This window comes from Hemitrygon akajei, chromosome 4 (assembly GCF_048418815.1).
Source record: "Hemitrygon akajei chromosome 4, sHemAka1.3, whole genome shotgun sequence".
Taxonomy (NCBI): Eukaryota; Metazoa; Chordata; class Chondrichthyes; order Myliobatiformes; family Dasyatidae; genus Hemitrygon; species Hemitrygon akajei.
Window position 1 is genome coordinate 202,763,177 of NC_133127.1, and position 20,386 is coordinate 202,783,562.

The window sequence follows — 20,386 nt, forward strand, 5'->3', positions numbered from 1 at the left end:
CCATCTCAAACTCCACCCCTCAAACTCCACACTTCAAAGGTTCCATCTCAAACTCCACCCCTCAAACTCCACACTTCAAAGGTTCCATCTCAAACTCCACCCCTCAAACTCCACACTTCAAAGGTTCCATCTCAAACTCCACCCCTCAAACTCCACACTTCAAAGGTTCCATCTCAAACTCCACCCCTCAAACTCCACACTTCAAAGGTTCCATCTCAAACTCCACCCCTCAAACTCCACACTTCAAAGGTTCCATCTCAAACTCCACCCCTCAAACTCCACACTTCAAAGGTTCCATCTCAAACTCCACCCCTCAAACTCCACACTTCAAAGGTTCCATCTCAAACTCCACCCCTCAAACTCCACACTTCAAAGGTTCCATCTCAAACTCCACCCCTCAAACTCCACACTTCAAAGGTTCCATCTCAAACTCCACCCCTCAAACTCCACACTTCAAAGGTTCCATCTCAAACTCCACACTTCAAAGGTTCCATCTCAAACTCCACCCCTCAAACTCCACACTTCAAAGGTTCCATCTCAAACTCCACCCCTCAAACTCCACACTTCAAAGGTTCCATCTCAAACTCCACCCCTCAAACTCCGCACTTCAAAGGTTCCATCTCAAACTCCACCCCTCAAACTCCGCACTTCAAAGGTTCCATCTCAAACTCCACCCCTCAAACTCCACACTTCAAAGGTTCCATCTCAAACTCCACCCCTCAAACTCCACACTTCAAAGGTTCCATCTCAAACTCCACCCCTCAAACTCCACACTTCAAAGGTTCCATCTCAAACTCCACCCCTCAAACTCCACACTTCAAAGGTTCCATCTCAAACTCCACACTTCAAAGGTTCCATCTCAAACTCCACACTTCAAAGGTTCCATCTCAAACTCCACACTTCAAAGGTTCCATCTCAAACTCCACCCCTCAAACTCCACACTTCAAAGGTTCCATCTCAAACTCCACCCCTCAAACTCCACACTTCAAAGGTTCCATCTCAAACTCCACCCCTCAAACTCCACACTTCAAAGGTTCCATCTCAAACTCCACCCCTCAAACTCCACACTTCAAAGGTTCCATCTCAAACTCCACCCCTCAAACTCCACACTTCAAAGGTTCCATCTCAAACTCCACCCCTCAAACTCCACACTTCAAAGGTTCCATCTCAAACTCCACCCCTCAAACTCCACACTTCAAAGGTTCCATCTCAAACTCCACCCCTCAAACTCCACACTTCAAAGGTTCCATCTCAAACTCCACCCCTCAAACTCCACACTTCAAAGGTTCCATCTCAAACTCCACCCCTCAAACTCCACACTTCAAAGGTTCCATCTCAAACTCCACCCCTCAAACTCCACACTTCAAAGGTTCCATCTCAAACTCCACCCCTCAAACTCCACACTTCAAAGGTTCCATCTCAAACTCCACCCCTCAAACTCCACACTTCAAAGGTTCCATCTCAAACTCCACCCCTCAAACTCCACACTTCAAAGGTTCCATCTCAAACTCCACCCCTCAAACTCCACACTTCAAAGGTTCCATCTCAAACTCCACCCCTCAAACTCCACACTTCAAAGGTTCCATCTCAAACTCCACCCCTCAAACTCCACACTTCAAAGGTTCCATCTCAAACTCCACCCCTCAAACTCCACACTTCAAAGGTTCCATCTCAAACTCCACCCCTCAAACTCCACACTTCAAAGGTTCCATCTCAAACTCCACCCCTCAAACTCCACACTTCAAAGGTTCCATCTCAAACTCCACCCCTCAAACTCCACACTTCAAAGGTTCCATCTCAAACTCCACCCCTCAAACTCCACACTTCAAAGGTTCCATCTCAAACTCCACCCCTCAAACTCCACACTTCAAAGGTTCCATCTCAAACTCCACCCCTCAAACTCCACACTTCAAAGGTTCCATCTCAAACTCCACCCCTCAAACTCCACACTTCAAAGGTTCCATCTCAAACTCCACCCCTCAAACTCCACACTTCAAAGGTTCCATCTCAAACTCCACCCCTCAAACTCCACACTTCAAAGGTTCCATCTCAAACTCCACCCCTCAAACTCCACACTTCAAAGGTTCCATCTCAAACTCCACCCCTCAAACTCCACACTTCAAAGGTTCCATCTCAAACTCCACCCCTCAAACTCCACACTTCAAAGGTTCCATCTCAAACTCCACCCCTCAAACTCCACACTTCAAAGGTTCCATCTCAAACTCCACCCCTCAAACTCCACACTTCAAAGGTTCCATCTCAAACTCCACCCCTCAAACTCCACACTTCAAAGGTTCCATCTCAAACTCCACCCCTCAAACTCCACACTTCAAAGGTTCCATCTCAAACTCCACCCCTCAAACTCCACACTTCAAAGGTTCCATCTCAAACTCCACCCCTCAAACTCCACACTTCAAAGGTTCCATCTCAAACTCCACCCCTCAAACTCCACACTTCAAAGGTTCCATCTCAAACTCCACCCCTCAAACTCCACACTTCAAAGGTTCCATCTCAAACTCCACACTTCAAAGGTTCCATCTCAAACTCCACCCCTCAAACTCCGCACTTCAAAGGTTCCATCTCAAACTCCACCCCTCAAACTCCACACTTCAAAGGTTCCATCTCAAACTCCACCCCTCAAACTCCACACTTCAAAGGTTCCATCTCAAACTCCACCCCTCAAACTCCACACTTCAAAGGTTCCATCTCAAACTCCACACTTCAAAGGTTCCATCTCAAACTCCACACTTCAAAGGTTCCATCTCAAACTCCACCCCTCAAACTCCACACTTCAAAGGTTCCATCTCAAACTCCACCCCTCAAACTCCACACTTCAAAGGTTCCATCTCAAACTCCACCCCTCAAACTCCACACTTCAAAGGTTCCATCTCAAACTCCACCCCTCAAACTCCACACTTCAAAGGTTCCATCTCAAACTCCACCCCTCAAACTCCACACTTCAAAGGTTCCATCTCAAACTCCACCCCTCAAACTCCACACTTCAAAGGTTCCATCTCAAACTCCACCCCTCAAACTCCACACTTCAAAGGTTCCATCTCAAACTCCACCCCTCAAACTCCACACTTCAAAGGTTCCATCTCAAACTCCACCCCTCAAACTCCACACTTCAAAGGTTCCATCTCAAACTCCACCCCTCAAACTCCACACTTCAAAGGTTCCATCTCAAACTCCACCCCTCAAACTCCACACTTCAAAGGTTCCATCTCAAACTCCACCCCTCAAACTCCACACTTCAAAGGTTCCATCTCAAACTCCACCCCTCAAACTCCACACTTCAAAGGTTCCATCTCAAACTCCACCCCTCAAACTCCACACTTCAAAGGTTCCATCTCAAACTCCACACTTCAAAGGTTCCATCTCAAACTCCACCCCTCAAACTCCACACTTCAAAGGTTCCATCTCAAACTCCACCCCTCAAACTCCACACTTCAAAGGTTCCATCTCAAACTCCACCCCTCAAACTCCACACTTCAAAGGTTCCATCTCAAACTCCACCCCTCAAACTCCACACTTCAAAGGTTCCATCTCAAACTCCACACTTCAAAGGTTCCATCTCAAACTCCACACTTCAAAGGTTCCATCTCAAACTCCACTGCTAAACTCCACCCCTCAAACTCCACACTTCAAAGGTTCCATCTCAAACTCCACTGCTAAACTCCACCCCTCAAACTCCACACTTCAAAGGTTCCATCTCAAACTCCACTGCTAAACTCCACCCCTCAAACTCCACACTTCAAAGGTTCCATCTCAAACTCCACCCCTCAAACTCCACACTTCAAAGGTTCCATCTCAAACTCCACCCCTCAAACTCCACACTTCAAAGGTTCCATCTCAAACTCCACTGCTAAACTCCACCCCTCAAACTCCACACTTCAAAGGTTCCATCTCAAACTCCACTGCTAAACTCCACCCCTCAAACTCCACACTTCAAAGGTTCCATCTCAAACTCCACTGCTAAACTCCACCCCTCAAACTCCACACTTCAAAGGTTCCATCTCAAACTCCACTGCTAAACTCCACCCCTCAAACTCCACACTTCAAAGGTTCCATCTCAAACTCCACCCCTCAAACTCCACACTTCAAAGGTTCCATCTCAAACTCCACCCCTCAAACTCCACACTTCAAAGGTTCCATCTCAAACTCCACTGCTAAACTCCACCCCTCAAACTCCACACTTCAAAGGTTCCATCTCAAACTCCACTGCTAAACTCCACCCCTCAAACTCCACACTTCAAAGGTTCCATCTCAAACTCCACTGCTAAACTCCACCCCTCAAACTCCACACTTCAAAGGTTCCATCTCAAACTCCACTGCTAAACTCCACCCCTCAAACTCCACACTTCAAAGGTTCCATCTCAAACTCCACTGCTAAACTCCACCCCTCAAACTCCACACTTCAAAGGTTCCATCTCAAACTCCACTGCTAAACTCCACCCCTCAAACTCCACACTTCAAAGGTTCCATCTCAAACTCCACCCCTCAAACTCCACACTTCAAAGGTTCCATCTCAAACTCCACCCCTCAAACTCCACACTTCAAAGGTTCCATCTCAAACTCCACCCCTCAAACTCCACACTTCAAAGGTTCCATCTCAAACTCCACACTTCAAAGGTTCCATCTCAAACTCCACACTTCAAAGGTTCCATCTCAAACTCCACCCCTCAAACTCCACACTTCAAAGGTTCCATCTCAAACTCCACCCCTCAAACTCCACACTTCAAAGGTTCCATCTCAAACTCCACCCCTCAAACTCCACACTTCAAAGGTTCCATCTCAAACTCCACCCCTCAAACTCCACACTTCAAAGGTTCCATCTCAAACTCCACCCCTCAAACTCCACACTTCAAAGGTTCCATCTCAAACTCCACCCCTCAAACTCCACACTTCAAAGGTTCCATCTCAAACTCCACCCCTCAAACTCCACACTTCAAAGGTTCCATCTCAAACTCCACCCCTCAAACTCCACACTTCAAAGGTTCCATCTCAAACTCCACCCCTCAAACTCCACACTTCAAAGGTTCCATCTCAAACTCCACCCCTCAAACTCCACACTTCAAAGGTTCCATCTCAAACTCCACCCCTCAAACTCCACACTTCAAAGGTTCCATCTCAAACTCCACCCCTCAAACTCCACACTTCAAAGGTTCCATCTCAAACTCCACCCCTCAAACTCCACACTTCAAAGGTTCCATCTCAAACTCCACCCCTCAAACTCCACACTTCAAAGGTTCCATCTCAAACTCCACCCCTCAAACTCCACACTTCAAAGGTTCCATCTCAAACTCCACCCCTCAAACTCCACACTTCAAAGGTTCCATCTCAAACTCCACCCCTCAAACTCCACACTTCAAAGGTTCCATCTCAAACTCCACCCCTCAAACTCCACACTTCAAAGGTTCCATCTCAAACTCCACCCCTCAAACTCCACCCCTCAAACTCCACCCCTCAAACTCCACCCCTCAAACTCCACCCCTCAAACTCCACCCCTCAAACTCCACCCCTCAAACTCCACCCCTCAAACTCCACCCCTCAAACTCCACCACTACAATCCCACGCCTCAAACCCCACCCCTTAATGCCTCAAACCTTAAGCCTGAAACTCCATTGCTCTAAATCCACGTCTTGAACATCCTTCAAACTGCACGCCTCAACTTCCACCAGTCAAACTCCACCCCTCAAACTCCACCCAGCAAACTCCACCACAATCCCACGCCTCAAACCCCACCCCTTAATGCCTCAAACCTTAAGCCTGAAACTCCATTGCTCTAAATCCACGTCTTGAACATCCCTCAAACTGCACGCCTCAACTTCCACCACTCAAACTCCACCCATCAGTCAAGGCCTCAAACTCCACCCCTCAAACACAACTTCCCAATCTCCAACCCTCAAACTCCACACCTCAAAACACCACCCATCAACCTCCATACCTCAAATTCCACCCCTTTAATTCAACCAGTCAAAATCCACACCTCCAAGTCAAGGCCTCAAACTCCATCTCTCAAACGACACGCCTCAAACTCCATCACTGAAACTCAATGCCACAAAATCCATGCCTCATACTCCACCCCTCAACCACCAACCCTCAAGCTCCACGCCTCAAATTTCACCGCTCCAACTCTGTCCCTCAATCTCCCCCCTCAAACTCCACTCCTGAAACTTCAGGCATCAATTCCACCTGTCTAATTACTCACCTCAAACTCCAACCCTCAGACTCCACCCCTAAAACTCCAAACCTCAAACTCCACGCCTCAATATCCACCATTCAAACACCACACCTCAAAGCACCACCCATCAATCAAGACAATTTTAATTCCACTCCTCAAACTGCATGCCTCAAATTATACACCTCAAACTCCACTGCTCAAACACTACCCCGTATCAATCTCCAGTAATCAAATACCACACCTGAAACTTCACCTCTCAACCTCAAACTCCACACCTCAAACTGTTGCAAGGACGTGGCAGTGGAACGAACTCAAATTCTGAACACAGGCGCGGAGGTCGAGTCGGGAGGCGTTGCCGTCGTAGTGAGTGTGGGAAGGGTTCCAAGGGAGTCTTTGCCTGGAGTCTTGGTTCTAGTAGATAATTCAGGAGCAAGGTTAGACTTAGAACTGATAGTCCTAAGTCCCATGGAATGAGGTTACTTGTACATGAGTCAACCAACGAACTGGCACCTTCTAGTTGTGGTCACAGGATTCTTATACTGCCTTGGTTGATGGGATGCAGGTGTTTGTAGTTGTTGGAACCGGGGAATGATTGGGAACTAAACGAGGTGGTTAAGGCCCAATTCCTGAGGAAGATAGCCAGGTGCCAGAAGGGACCATAACACAAACTGCAGCCCTCAAATTCCACCCCTCAATCTCCACCACTCAAACTCCACCCATCAAATCCACACCTCGAAGTCAAGGCCTCATAGTTAAGGGCTCAAACTCCACCCATCAAACTTCATGCCTCAGATTCCACCACTGAAAATCCATGCCTCAAACTCCACCCTTCAATGACATGGCCTCAAACTCCACCACACCAAGTCAAGTCCTCAATGTCAAGGCCTCAATCTCTACCTCTTAAACGACATGCCTCAAACTCCACCACTGAAACTCCACACCCCAACCTAGACCCCTCAATGACAGGGCCTCAAACTTCACCCCTCAAGCTCCACACCTCATACTCCACCCTCAACCACCAACCCTCAAGCTCCATGCCTCAAATTTAATGCCTCAAACTTCACCATTCATCTCTGTCCCTCAATCTTCCCCCTTAAACTCCACTCCTGAAACTCCAGGCATCAATTCTACCTGTCTAATTACTCGCCTCAAACACCAAACCTCAAATTCCACCCTCAAACTCCACCCCTAAAACTCCACACCTTAAACTCCGCACCTCAATATCCACCACTCAAACACCACACCTCAAAACATCACCCAAACCCTAACGAGACACCTCTAACTCCACCCTTCAAACTCAAGCCCTCAAACCACCCATCAAACTCCACACCTCAATTTTTATCCATCAAACTCCACGCCTGTAACTCCACAACTGGAACTCCCCCCCCAACCTCGACCCCACAAAATCCACCCCTCAAATTCCACCCATCAAATTCTACCCATAAAACTCCATGCCTCAATATCCACCACTCAAACACCACACCTCAAAACACCACCCATCGAACGAGACACTTTTAACTCCACTCCTCAAACTCCACCCCTCAAGTCAGGCCTCATAGTCAAGGCCTCAAACTCCTATCCACAAACTCGACACCTCAATCTCCACCCCTCAGGCTCAATGCCTCAAACTCCACCCCTCATACTCGACGCCTCAAACTCCACCCCTCAAACCCCAACCCTCAAACTCCACCCATCACACACTACCCCTCAAAGTCAAGGCCACAAACTCCACCCCTCAAACTCCACAGCTTAATATCCACCCCTCAAGCTCCACGTCTCAATACACCACCCATCAAACTAGACACCTTTAACTCCACCCCTCAAACTCCACGCCTCAAATTTTACACCTTGAACTCCATCCATCACACCCCATACCTCAAATTCCACCCTTTTAACCCAACCAGTCAAACTCCACACCTCCAAGTCAAGGCCTCAAACTCCACCTCTCAAGCAACACGCCTCAAACTCCACCATTGAAACTCAATGCCACAAAATCCATGCCTCATACTCCGCCCCTCAACCACCAACCCTCCACGCCTCAAATTTATGCCTCAAACTTCACCGCTCCAACTCTGTCCCTCAATCTCCCCCCTCAAACTCCACTCCTGAAATTCCAGGCATCAATTCCACCTGTCTAATTACTCGCCTCAAACTCCAACCCTCAGACTCCACCCCTAAAACTCCAAACCTCAAACACCACACCTCAAAGCACCACCCATCAATCAAGACAACTTTAATTCCACTCCTCAAACTGCATGCCTCAAATTATACGCCTCAAACACCACCGCTCAAACACTACCCCACATCAATCTCCAGTCATCAAACGCCACACCTGAAACTTCACCCTGTAGCGATGTGCGGTAGAAGCACCATTGTTCGTTGGGCTCCTCACCCCTGCCTCTGGGTTGCGTGCGCTCCGTTGCAGGACCTGGTCTAGCCTGCTGTTGGACGCGTGGCTTGGTAATCTGTCCGATGGATGCCCCGCTCTCCCTCTTGGCTTTCCACAGCACGTCTGCCCAGGCCGCCACCTTACGAGGATAACTGAAACCTGCGTCGGCCAGTAGCAGATGTATGTCCTTGGGCAGTTGCTCTAGGAACGCCTGCTCGAACATGAAGCAGGGCTTGTGTCCTTCAGCCAGGGCCAGCATCTCGTTCATCAATGCTGATGGCAGCCTGTCTCCCAAACCATCCAGGTGCAGCAAGCGGGCACCTCGCTCACGCCGTGAGAGGTCAAAGGTCCCAATGAGCAGCGCTTTGAATGCTTCATATTTGCCTTCTTCCGGGGGCGACTGTATGAAATCTGCAACCTGGGCAGCAGCCTCTTGGTCAAGGGAGCTCACCACGTGGTAGTAACACGTGGAATCAGAGGATATCTGCCGAATCTGGAACTGGGCTTCTGCTTGGTCAAACCACATGCGTGGTCGCAGCATCCAGAAAGTTGGCAGTTTTAGCGAAACTGCGTGAACAGATGAAGAGTCGATCATCTTTGGTCCAAATCCCGTTTGGACCGTTGGGATCACCAATGTAGCGATGTGCTACACACAGAGCTAGAAACAATGACGCGCAGTCTGTAAGTTGCACCCTAGACTATGTGGGGTCTACCCAGGGTCCTATATAGCTGCAACATTACCTCTCGGACTATTAGTGCAGACTATTATCTAAATAGGCAGAAAATTAAAAAAATCAGAGCTGCAAAGGGTGTCCTCGTGCAACACTTTTAGAATGTAAATTCAAAGGATGAGTTTGGTAAAGAAAGCAAATGCAACGTTGGCACAGTTCCACACCCACAACATCACTGGCCTTATGAATGAATTTGTTGCATGCCATCTTGGACAATGACTCCCATCCACTCCATAATGTACTGGTTAGGCACAGGAGTACATTTAGCCAGAGACTCATTCCACCGAGATGTAACACTGAGCGTCAGAGGAAGTCATTCCTACCTGTGGCCATCAAACTTTACAACTCCTCCCTCGGAGTGTTAGACACCCTGTGCCAATAGGCTGGTCCTGGACTTATTTCCACTTGGCATGATTAACTTATTATTATTAAATTATTTATGGTTTTATATTGCTATATTTCTTCACTATTCTTGGTTGGCGCGGCTGTAACAAAACCCAATTTCCCTCGGGATCAATAAAGTATGTCTGTCTGTCTGTCTGTCTGTCTGAGCACAGTACTCCATGTGGGGTCTACCCAGGGTCCTATATAGCTGCAACATTACCTCTCGGACTATTAGCGCAGTCTATTATCTAAATAGGGAGAAAATAAAAAAAATCTGAGCTGCAAAGGGTGTCCTCATGCAACACTTTTAGAATGTAAATTCAAAGGATGAGTTTGGTAAAGAAAGCAAATGCAACGTTGGCACAGTTCCACACCCACAACATCACTGGCCTTATGAATGAATTTGTTGATTCTGTTGGTGTCTGCTACCCTCAGCCTGCTGCCCCAGCACATAACAGTTCTGGTCGCCTCACTACAGGAAGGATGTGGAAGCCATAGAAAGTGGGCAGAGGAGATTTACAAGGATGTTGCCTGGATTGGGGAGCATGCCTTATGAAAACACGCTGAGTGAACTCGGCCTTTTCTCCTTGAAGCGACGGAGGATGAGAGGTGACCTGATAGAGCTGTATAAGATGATGAGAGGCATTGATCGTGTGGATAGTCAGAGGCTTTTTCCCAGGGCTGAAATAGTTGCCACAAGAGGACACAGGTTTAAGGTGCTGAGGAGATGTCAGGGTTAAGTTTTTTACGCAGTGAGTGGTAGGTGCATGAAATGGGCTGCCAGCAATGGTGGTGGAGGCGGATAGGATAGGGCCTTTTAAGAGACTTCTTGATAAGTACATGGAGCTTGGAAAAATAGAGGGCAATGAGTAAGCCTAGTAATTTCTAAGGTAGGGACATGTTCGGCACAACTTTGTGGGCTGAAGGACCTGTATTATGCTGTAGGTTTTCTATTTCTATTTCTATTGTTCCTTTTACCAAAATGCATTATCACACATTTCTCAACACTGTATTCCATCTGTCACTTTTTTCTTATTCTTCCAATTTGTCAAAGTCCTGCTGCAATCATGTTGCTTCCTCAGCACTACCTTCCCCTCCACCTATCTTCACATCATCTGCAAACTTTGCCATAAAACCAACAATTTCATTATCTAAATCATTGACAAACAACATGAAATGTAACGGTCCCAATATTGACACCTGAGGAACACGACTAGTCACTGGCAGCCAACCAGAAAAGTTCCCCTTTATTCTTATTCATTGCCTCCTGCCTGTCAGCCATTCCTCTATCCATGCTAGTATCTTTCCTGTAACACCATAGGATTTTATCTTGTTAAGTAGCCCCATGTGAGGCACCTTAACAAATGCCTTCTGAAAATCCAAGTAAATAACATCAACTGCCTCTCCTTTGTTCACCCAGCTAGTTACTTCCTTGAACAACTCTAACAGATTTGTTAGGAAAGATTTCCCTTCACGGAAATCATGCTGACTTTGACTTATTTTATCATTAGTCTCCAAGTACCCCAAAACCTCATTCTTAACAATAGACTTCAACACTTTCCCAGCCACTGGGGTTATGCTAACTGGCCTATAATTTCCTCTCTTTTGTCCTCCTCCCTTCTTAAAGAGTGGAGTGACATTTGCTACAGGTATGTGAAGAGCAAAAGGACTGCTAGGGGCAAAATTGATCCTCTGGTGATCCACTTGTGGAGTCAAAACATATGATGGACCTTAAATTCATTCTTTGCATGTATTTACTCAGGAAATGGAGTAAATATAGTCTATAGAAGTGAAGCAAAGTGGCATCAACTTCATGGGCCCTATACATATAACAGAGGAGGAGGAGGTGTTTGGAAATCACAGTTGATAAATCCCCAAGGCCTGACAAGGTATTCCCTTGGATCCTACACTGCCTGAACCCTAGCAGAGATATCTTGGGTTCCAAGTCCATAGGACACTCAAAGCTGCTGCACAGGTTGACTGTGTGGTTAAGAAAGCATACGGTGTATTGGCCTTCATCAATTGTGGGATTGGGTTTAAGAGCTGAGAGGTAATGTTACAGCTATATAGGACCTGGTCAGACCCCACTTGGAGTACTGCACTCATTTCTGGTCACCTCACTACAAGAATGATGTGGAAACTATAGAAAGGGTACAGAGGAGATTTACAAAGATGTTTCCTGGATTGGGGAGCACGCCTTATGAGAATAGGTTGAGTGAACTTGGCCTTTTCTCCTTGGAGTGACGTAGGATGAGAGGTGACCTGATAGAGATGTATAAGATGATGAGAGGCATTGATCATGTGGATAGTCAGAGGTTTTTTACCAGGGCTGAAATGGCTAACATGAGATGGCACAGTTTTAAGGTGCATGGAATGAGGTACACAGGAAATGTCAGGGGTAAGTTCTTTTAAACAGAGAGTGCGTGGAATAGGCTGTCGGCGGCGGTAGTGGAGGCGGATACAATAGGGTCTTTTAAGAGACTTCTAAATAGGTACATGGAGCTTAGAAAAATAGAGTGCTATGGGTAACCCGAGGTAATTTCTAAAGTAGGTACATGTTCAGCACAGCATTGTGGGCCAAAGGGCCTGTATTGTGCTGTAGGTTTTCTATGTTTCTATTTTAAACATCCTTAGTGACAGGAGAGGTACCAGAGGATTGGAGGATAGCTAATATTGGTCCACTGTTTAAAAAAGGGTAACAGAAACAGGTGTTATACTTACCAATAAGTTATGAATCTGATATCAGTTGTGTTAAAGTTATTGGAAGCTCTTCTAAGGGACCTGATATGTAAGTATTTAGATAGACATGGACTGATTAAGGATTGTCAGCATTGCTTCGGGCATGGTAGGTCACGTCTAACCTATCTTAATGGAGTTCTTCAAGGAAGTTACCTGGAAAGTGGATGAAGGCAAGGTAATGGATGTTGTCTACATGGACTTTTGTAAGGCATTGGACAAGATCTCGCATGGGAGGCTGTTCAAGAAAATTCTGTCGCTCAGCACTCAGGATGAGGTAGTAAACTGGATTAGACATTGGCTTTGTGGGAGAAGCCAGGGAGTGATAGTAGTGGATTGCTTCTCTGACTGGAGATCTATGACTATTGCTGTGCCACAGTGATCAGTGCTGGGTCCTTTGTTGTTTGTCTTCTATATCAAAGATCTGGATGATAACATGATTAACTGGATCAGCAAATTTGCAGATAACACCAAAATTTGGGGTGTAGTGGACAGCAAAGGAAGCTATCATAGCTTGCAGAGTGGATCTGCATCAGCTGGAAAAATGGGCTTAAAAATGGTAGATGGAATTTAATGCAGACAAGTGCGAGGTATTCCACTTTGGTAGGACCAGCCAGGGTAGGTTTTACACAGTGAACGGTAGGGCACTGAGGAGTGTGGTAGAACAAAGGGATCTGGGAATACAGGTACATAATTCATTGAAAGTGACATCACAGGTAGATGGTGTTGTAAAGAAAGCTCAATGTACTGAGTACAGAAGGTATTGAGGTTGTATAATGCATTGGTGAGGCTTAATTTGGAGTATTGTGTACGGTTTTGGTTACCTACCCACAGGAAAGATGTAAATAAAGTTGAAAGAGTACAGAGAAAGTGTACAGGATGTTGCTGAGTTTGGAGGACCTGAGTTATAAGAGAAGACTGAATAGATTAGAACTGTATTTTAGACTGTATATGTTAGACTGTATAGGTTAGAACATAGCAGATTGAGAGGAAATGAGATAGAGGTATACAAAGTATGAGGGGTATAGATAGGGTAAATGCAAGCAGACTTTTTTCACTCAGGTTGGGTGGTACTACAACCAGAGGTCATGGGTTAAGGGTGAAAGGTGAGATGTTTAAGGATAACATGAGGGGAAACCACTCAGAGGGTTATACGAGTGTGGAATGAGCTGCCAGCATAAGTGGTCTAAGCCACTCAATTTCAACACTTCAGAGAAGTCTGGATAGGTATGAGGATGGTAGGGATATGGAGAGCTATGGTCTCGGTGCAGATCATTGGGAGTAGGCAGTTTAAATAATTTTGGCATGGACTAGATGGGCCCAAGGGCTTGTTTCTGTACTGCAGTATGTTTCTATGACTCTGTTTTCTGCTGTAAAGCACTCTACACCTGATGTATCACTTACTGTTTTCCACTATAAAATGCTCTAAACCTGGTTAAGTACTTGCCTGTGAATCCAGGAAAGATATACAAGCCAACCTGCTTGGTAATGTGTTCCCAAGATCCTGGTGTTCCCAGTATCCGCAACTCTTCCTTCAATTTCTCTTTAGTCAGCATCAGGCGCTCAGCCATTTTCTTCAGATTTTCCTGCCTATGGAACAAGAGAAAGGAAATTCCTGAGAGGCTGTAGGTGCTGGAATCTGGAACAACACACAAAAAGATGGAGGGACTCAGGGGGTCTGGCAGAACTTACATAGTTCATGTTTCGGGTCAACACTTAACTGTTCATTTCCTTCCACTGATTCTGCCCAACAACAGAGCTCCACTAGCTTTTTTGTGTTGTTCCAAATTCTTGAGATAACTCTCCTTCAAAAGATCGTAAGACCACCAGACATAGGAGCAGAATTAGGCCTATCAACCCATCAAGTCCTCTCCACCATTTCATTATGGCTGATCCCAGATCCCATTCAACCCCATATACCTGCCCTCTCAACATATCCCGAGATGCCCAACCAATCAGGAAACTATCAATTTCCGCTTTGAATATACCCACGGACTTGACCTCCATTGCAGTCTGTGGCAAAGCATTCCACAGATTCATCACTCTTTGGCTAAAAAAAAATTCTCCTTACATCTGTTCTAAAAGGTCGCTCCTCAATTTTGAGACTGTTTCATCTAGTTCTGGATGCCCCCACCACACTTTCAGGAAAACTTTGTTTTTCTCTCAGTATTATATTCTAACAGAGTAGCGGGCGATGGTGTAGCAGGAGATAGAGTAGGAAGGCCTTGGCTCGAGAGGCTTTGGTGAGCAGAGGCTGAGGACGAGCTTCACTCCAAGTGAGGTAAGGCCGGGTAAGTTCCTTTAATTAATTTAATTACCTTAGGAGTAGGTAATTGAGGCAGCAGTTAGGGCAGTTGAGTGCTCCATTTGCAGTACGTGGGAAGTCAGGGCAAGCACGATTGTCCCCGATGACTACACCTGCAAAAGATGCATCCAGCTGCAGCTCCTGACAAACCATGTTAAGGAACTGTAAGTGGAGCTGAAGCTGGATGAACTTCAGATCATTCGGGAGGCAGAGGCAGAGGCAGAAATAAACAGGAGTTACAAGGAGATAGTCACCCTTAAGAGTCCGGAGACAGGTAGCTGGGTGATTGTCAGGAGAGGGAAGGGGATTAGACAAATGAGCTGAGCACTCCTGTGGCCTTTCCCATCAATAATAAGTACACTGTTTTGGATACTGTTGGTGGGGACGACCTACCAGGGAAGAGTTGCAGTGGTCGCGTCTCTGGCACCAAGGCTGGACTCTCAGCTCAGAAGGGAAGGAGGGAAAAGAGGAGAGCAGCAGTGATAGGGGATTCGATAGTTAGGTGGACAGATAAGAGGTTCTGTGGAAGAGATCTGAAATCCCGGATGGTCTGTTGCCTCCCTGGTGCCAGGGTCCGCAATACCTCGGATCGAGTTCTCAGTATTCTCAAGAGGGAGGGTAAGTAGCCGGATGTCGTGGTCCATGTAGGGACCAATGACGTGGGTAGGAAGAGTGAGGAGGTCCTGAAAGGTGAGTTTAGAGAGTTAGGCGCCAAGTTAAAGGACAGGACCTCTAGGATAGCAATCTCAGGATTGTTAGCAGTACCACGTGCAGGTGAGTTTAGAAATAGTAAGATAGCGCAGATCAACACATGGCTGAAGACGTGGTGCAGGAGGGAGGTCTTCAGATTTATAGATAATTGGGCAATTTTCCCGGGAAGGTGGGACCTGTTCCGGCGGGACGGTTTACACCTGAACTGGAGGGGCACAAATATTATTGCAGGTAGGTTTGCTAGAGAGGCTCCAGTGGATTTAAACTAGATACAAGGGGGGAGGGGAACCAGTGTGTAGGAACAGATATATGGGAGAAGGAAGAAAAAGAAGATAGTAAAGTTGTTTGCACCGTTAGTGATAAACAGAGAGTAAGAGGTGGAAAATTTCTTAAATGCATTTATTTGAATGCTAAGAGCATTGTAAGAAAGGTGGATGAGCTTAGAGCATGGATTGATACCTGGAAATATGATGTTGTAGCTATTAGTGAAACATGATTGCAGGAGGGGTGTGATTGGCAACTAAATATTCCTGGATTTCATTGCTTCAGGTGTGATAGAGTCGGAGGAACAAAAGGGGGAGGTGTTGCATTGCTTCTCAGAGAAAATATAACAGCTGTGCTTTGGCAGGATAGATCCGAGGGCTCATCTAGGGAGACTATTTTTGGGTGGAATTGAGGAATGGGAAAGGTGTAGTAAAACTTATAGGGGTGTATTATAGGCCACCTAATGGGGAGCGAGAATTGGAGGAGCAAATTTGTAAGGAGATAGCAGATATTTGTAGTAAGCACAGGGTTGTGATTGTGGGAGATTTTAATTTTCCACACATAGACTGGGAAGCCCATTCTGTAAAAGGGCTGGATGGTTTGGAGTTTGTAAAATGTGTGCAGGATAATTTTTTGCAGCAATACATAGAGGTACCAACTAGAGAAGGGGCAGTGGTGGATCTCCTGTTAGGGAATGAGATAGGTCAGGTGATGGAGGTATGTGTTGGGGAGCACTTCGGGTCCAGTGATCACAATGCCATTAGTTTCAATATAATTATGGAGAAGGATAGGACTGGACCCAGGGTTGAGATTTTTGATTGGAGAAAGGCTAACTTTGAGGAGATGTGAAAGGATTTAGGAGTGGATTGGGACAATTTGTTTTATGGAAAGGATGTAATAGAGAAATGGAGGTCATTTAAAGGTGAAATTTTGAGGGTACTGATTCTTTATGTTCCTGTTAGGTTGAAAGGAAAGGTTAAAAGTTTGAGAGAGCCATGGTTTTCAAGGGATATTGGAAACTTGGTTCAGAAGAAGAGAGATTTCTACAATAAATATAGGCAGCATGGAGTAAATGAGGTGCTCAAGGAATATAAAGAATGTAAAAAGAATCTTAAGAAAGAAATTAAAAAAGCTAAAAGAAGATATGAGGTTGCTTTGGCAAGTAAGGTGAAAATAAATCCAAAGGGTTTCTACAGTTATACTAATAGCAAAAGGATAGTGAGGGATAAAATTGGTCCCTCGCAGAATCAGAGTGGACCGCCAAAAGAGATGGGGGAGATTTTGAACAATTAATTTTCTTCGATATTCACTAAGAAGAAGGATATTGAATTGTGTAAGTTAAGGCAATTAAGTAGGGAAGTTATGGAAACAATGATGATTAAAGGGGAGGAAGTACTGGTGCTTTTAAGGAATATAAAAGTGGATAAATCTCCACGTCCTGACAGGATATTCCTTAGCACCTTGAGGGAAGTTAATCTAGAAATAGCAGGGGCACTGACAGAAATATTTCAAATGTCATTAGAAACGGGAATGGCGCCAGAGGACTGGCATATTGCTCATGTTGTTCCATTGTTTAAAAAGGGTTCTAAGAGTAAACGTGGCAATTATCGGCCTGTAAGTTTGACGTCAGTGGTGGGTAAATTAATGGAAAATATTCTTAAAGATGGTATATATAATTATCTGGATAGACAGGGTCTGATTAGGAACAGTCAACATGGATTTGTGCATGGAAGGTCATGTTTGACAAACCTTATTGAATTTTTTGAAGAGGTTACTGGGAAAGTTGACAAGGGTAAAGCAGTAGATGTTGTCTATATGGACTTCAGTAAGGCCTTTGACAAGTATCCACATGGAAGGTTAGTTAGGAAGGTTTAATCGTTAGGTATTAATACTGAAGTAGTAAAATGGATTCAACAGTGGCTGGATAGGAGATGCCAGAGAGTAGTGGTGGATAACTGTTTGTCAGATTGGAGGCCGGTATCTAGCGGTGTACCTCAGGGATCTGTACTGGGTCCAATGCTGTTTGTCATATACATTAATGATTAGTAAGTATGCAGATGATACTAAGATAGGTGGCATTGTGGTAGGTTTTCAAAACTTGCAGAGAGATTTAGGCCAGTTAGAAGAGGGGGCTGAAAGATGGCAGATGGAGTTTAATGCTGATAAGTGTGAGGTGGTACATTTTGGTAGGACTAATCAAAATAGGACATACATGGTAAATGGTAGGGCATTGAAGAATGCAGTAGATGCTTAAAAATGTAACCAAGGCAAATACATGCTTGATAGAGCTCTTTAGAAAAGCATATAATTCAGATAATGGTAGCAGAATCATTTCAAGCATGTATAAGGGGTTGTCAAATCTTAAGACACATTCTACTTCATACATTAAAACAAAATGGGAGAAGGAAGGAGGGATAATTATATCTGAGGAAGAATGGACAATAATATGGAGGTATCAATGGAAGTGTACCAGTTCACAGAAAAGGAGGGAGTTTGGATGGAAAAACTTGATAAGATATTTTATTACACCCTCTCAGAAATCCCATTATGATGGTAACCTCCCTGTTTGCTGGAGAAATTGTGGAAATCAAAATGCAAATCATCATCATATTTTTTGGGACTGCCCTGTTATCAAAAACTATCAAACACAATGCCCTACAAGACATCTTTAAATGTGAAATACCCTTGGAGAGTAAGACCATATATTTTGGATATATACCTCAAGAATGGTTGAAAAGAGATAAATATTTAATGAATATACTGTTGGTGGCTGGTAAAAAGACTCTTACTAGGAAATGGTTATCACAGGAGAGCCCAACTTTAAATACATGGATGGAAATTACAATGGACGTTTACAAAATGGAGAAGATAACAGCATCTGTTAATCATAAGCTGGAACAATTTGATTCATAGTGGGAAAAATGGTTTAACTACATAATGCCTCATAGGCCTGATTTTATTCTCACAAATCAATGAAACTGTTGTAAAAAAAAAGATCACTCCGTATTTGTACATAGTTCTTTCCTTTTGCTTGTTTTTTCTTTCCACTCTTTTCTATAAGTGTATACCCCAGATAAATACTTTGTGGAGATTTTGTGATATATATGATTATATGATATATATGTACAATGTCTGAAATACATCTTATGGAAATGTTTGTTTGATGAACTTCAATAAAAAAATAAATTATAAATTTGGAGTATTGTGTACAGTTCTGGTCACCGAATTATAGGAAAGATGTCAACAAAATAGAGAGAGTACAGAGAAGATTTACTAGAATGTACCTCGGTTTCAGCACCTAAGTTACAGAGAAAGGTTGAACAAGTTAGGTCTTTATTCTTTGGAGCATAGAAGGTTGAGGGGGAACTTGGTGGAGGTATTTAAAATTATGAGGGGAATAGATAGAGTTGACATGGATAGGCTTTTTCCATTGAGAGTAGGGGAGATTCAAACAAGAGGACATGAGTTGAGAGTTAGGGGGCAAAAGTTTAAGGGTAACACGAGGGGGAATTTCTTTACTCAGAGAATGGTAGCTGTGTGGAAAAACTTCCAGTAGAAGTGGTAGAGGCAGGTACGATACTGTCATTTAAAGTAAAATTGGATAGGTATATGGACAGGAAAGGAATGGAGGCTTATGGGCTGAGTGCAGGTCGGTTGGACTAGGTGAGAGTGAGCGTTCGGCACAGACTAGAAGGGCCGAGATGGCCTGTTTCCGTGCTGTTATTGTTATATGTTTAAAATCATTGGCCAGCACTCTCGTCATTGTGAAAATATTACAGTGAGAGATTAACACCCATTATTTGTAAAATAAGCAGGGGAGTTTTTCTGTTGTCAGCTAATATTTATTCATCAATTACAGCTCAATATCATACTGTGCAAATTTACTGGGCATAGGTTATCCTATAGAATAGTAGAAACTATTGTGAATTACAGAGATGATTGCATACACAATCCTCTAACCTCACAATTGTTGTACCCTTAAACATATCAGACAAAATAGAACAGTATAGCACAGGAACTAGCCATTCCACCAGTGAGCTTCACAAGCGTCTTTATCATAGATTTTCTTTCTCATCTCTTAGAACAATCTGATCCTCACCACTCAGTGAAGAAGGCTGGGTTATTCAGAACTGTTGCTATGATATGGGCTCCAATCCATGGAGGATTTGACCACGTATGTCGTGCCAGTTCTTCTATTTGTGATCGGATAGTGATCAGAGTGTGATTATTCCTTGTAACTATTGTTAGGCTTCCAACTCTTTCACCTGGACAAAAGGATGGAAATTATTTGATTAATAGACAGGCCACTTTATAATGAATCACTTCGTTCCCCTACATCTCCTCCCTATGGGTCCAATAATCAACTCAGAATCTTGTATACCAATAGCCATTCTGTACTATTACTTTCTTACTGGCCTCAACAAACCTCACAAAAGACGGGCATGTTTCTTTACCAAACGGGAAACAATGTTGGGGAGTGAATTGATCATACAACATTGAACCAAGGTGAATTTAAAACAGCATGGCATCGTGGGCCAAAGGGCTTGTTTCTGTACCACATTGTTCTCTGCCCTATGTACAATCTCCTCCTTGATTTCTATGCTAGCCTGGGATACATCTATTTAAGCCATGTAGAATTATCCACTTTTATTCCTACTATGACAACTCTTTGCTTTTCTCTA

General features: G+C 44.7%; 1 protein-coding gene across 1 annotated transcript in view; it reads right to left on the bottom strand.

Annotated features, from left to right (window-relative positions):
- Positions 1–20,386, bottom strand: part of LOC140726053 (aspartate aminotransferase, cytoplasmic-like) — a 71,846-nt gene that overhangs the window by 34,111 nt on the left and 17,349 nt on the right. Inside the window, exons 7-8 of the mRNA XM_073041949.1 lie at positions 19,804–19,969; positions 13,903–14,014 (exon numbers count right to left, since the gene is read on the bottom strand). Coding sequence (XP_072898050.1) covers positions 13,903–14,014; positions 19,804–19,969 — 278 coding nt within the window. The remainder of the gene's footprint in view (positions 1–13,902; positions 14,015–19,803; positions 19,970–20,386) is intronic.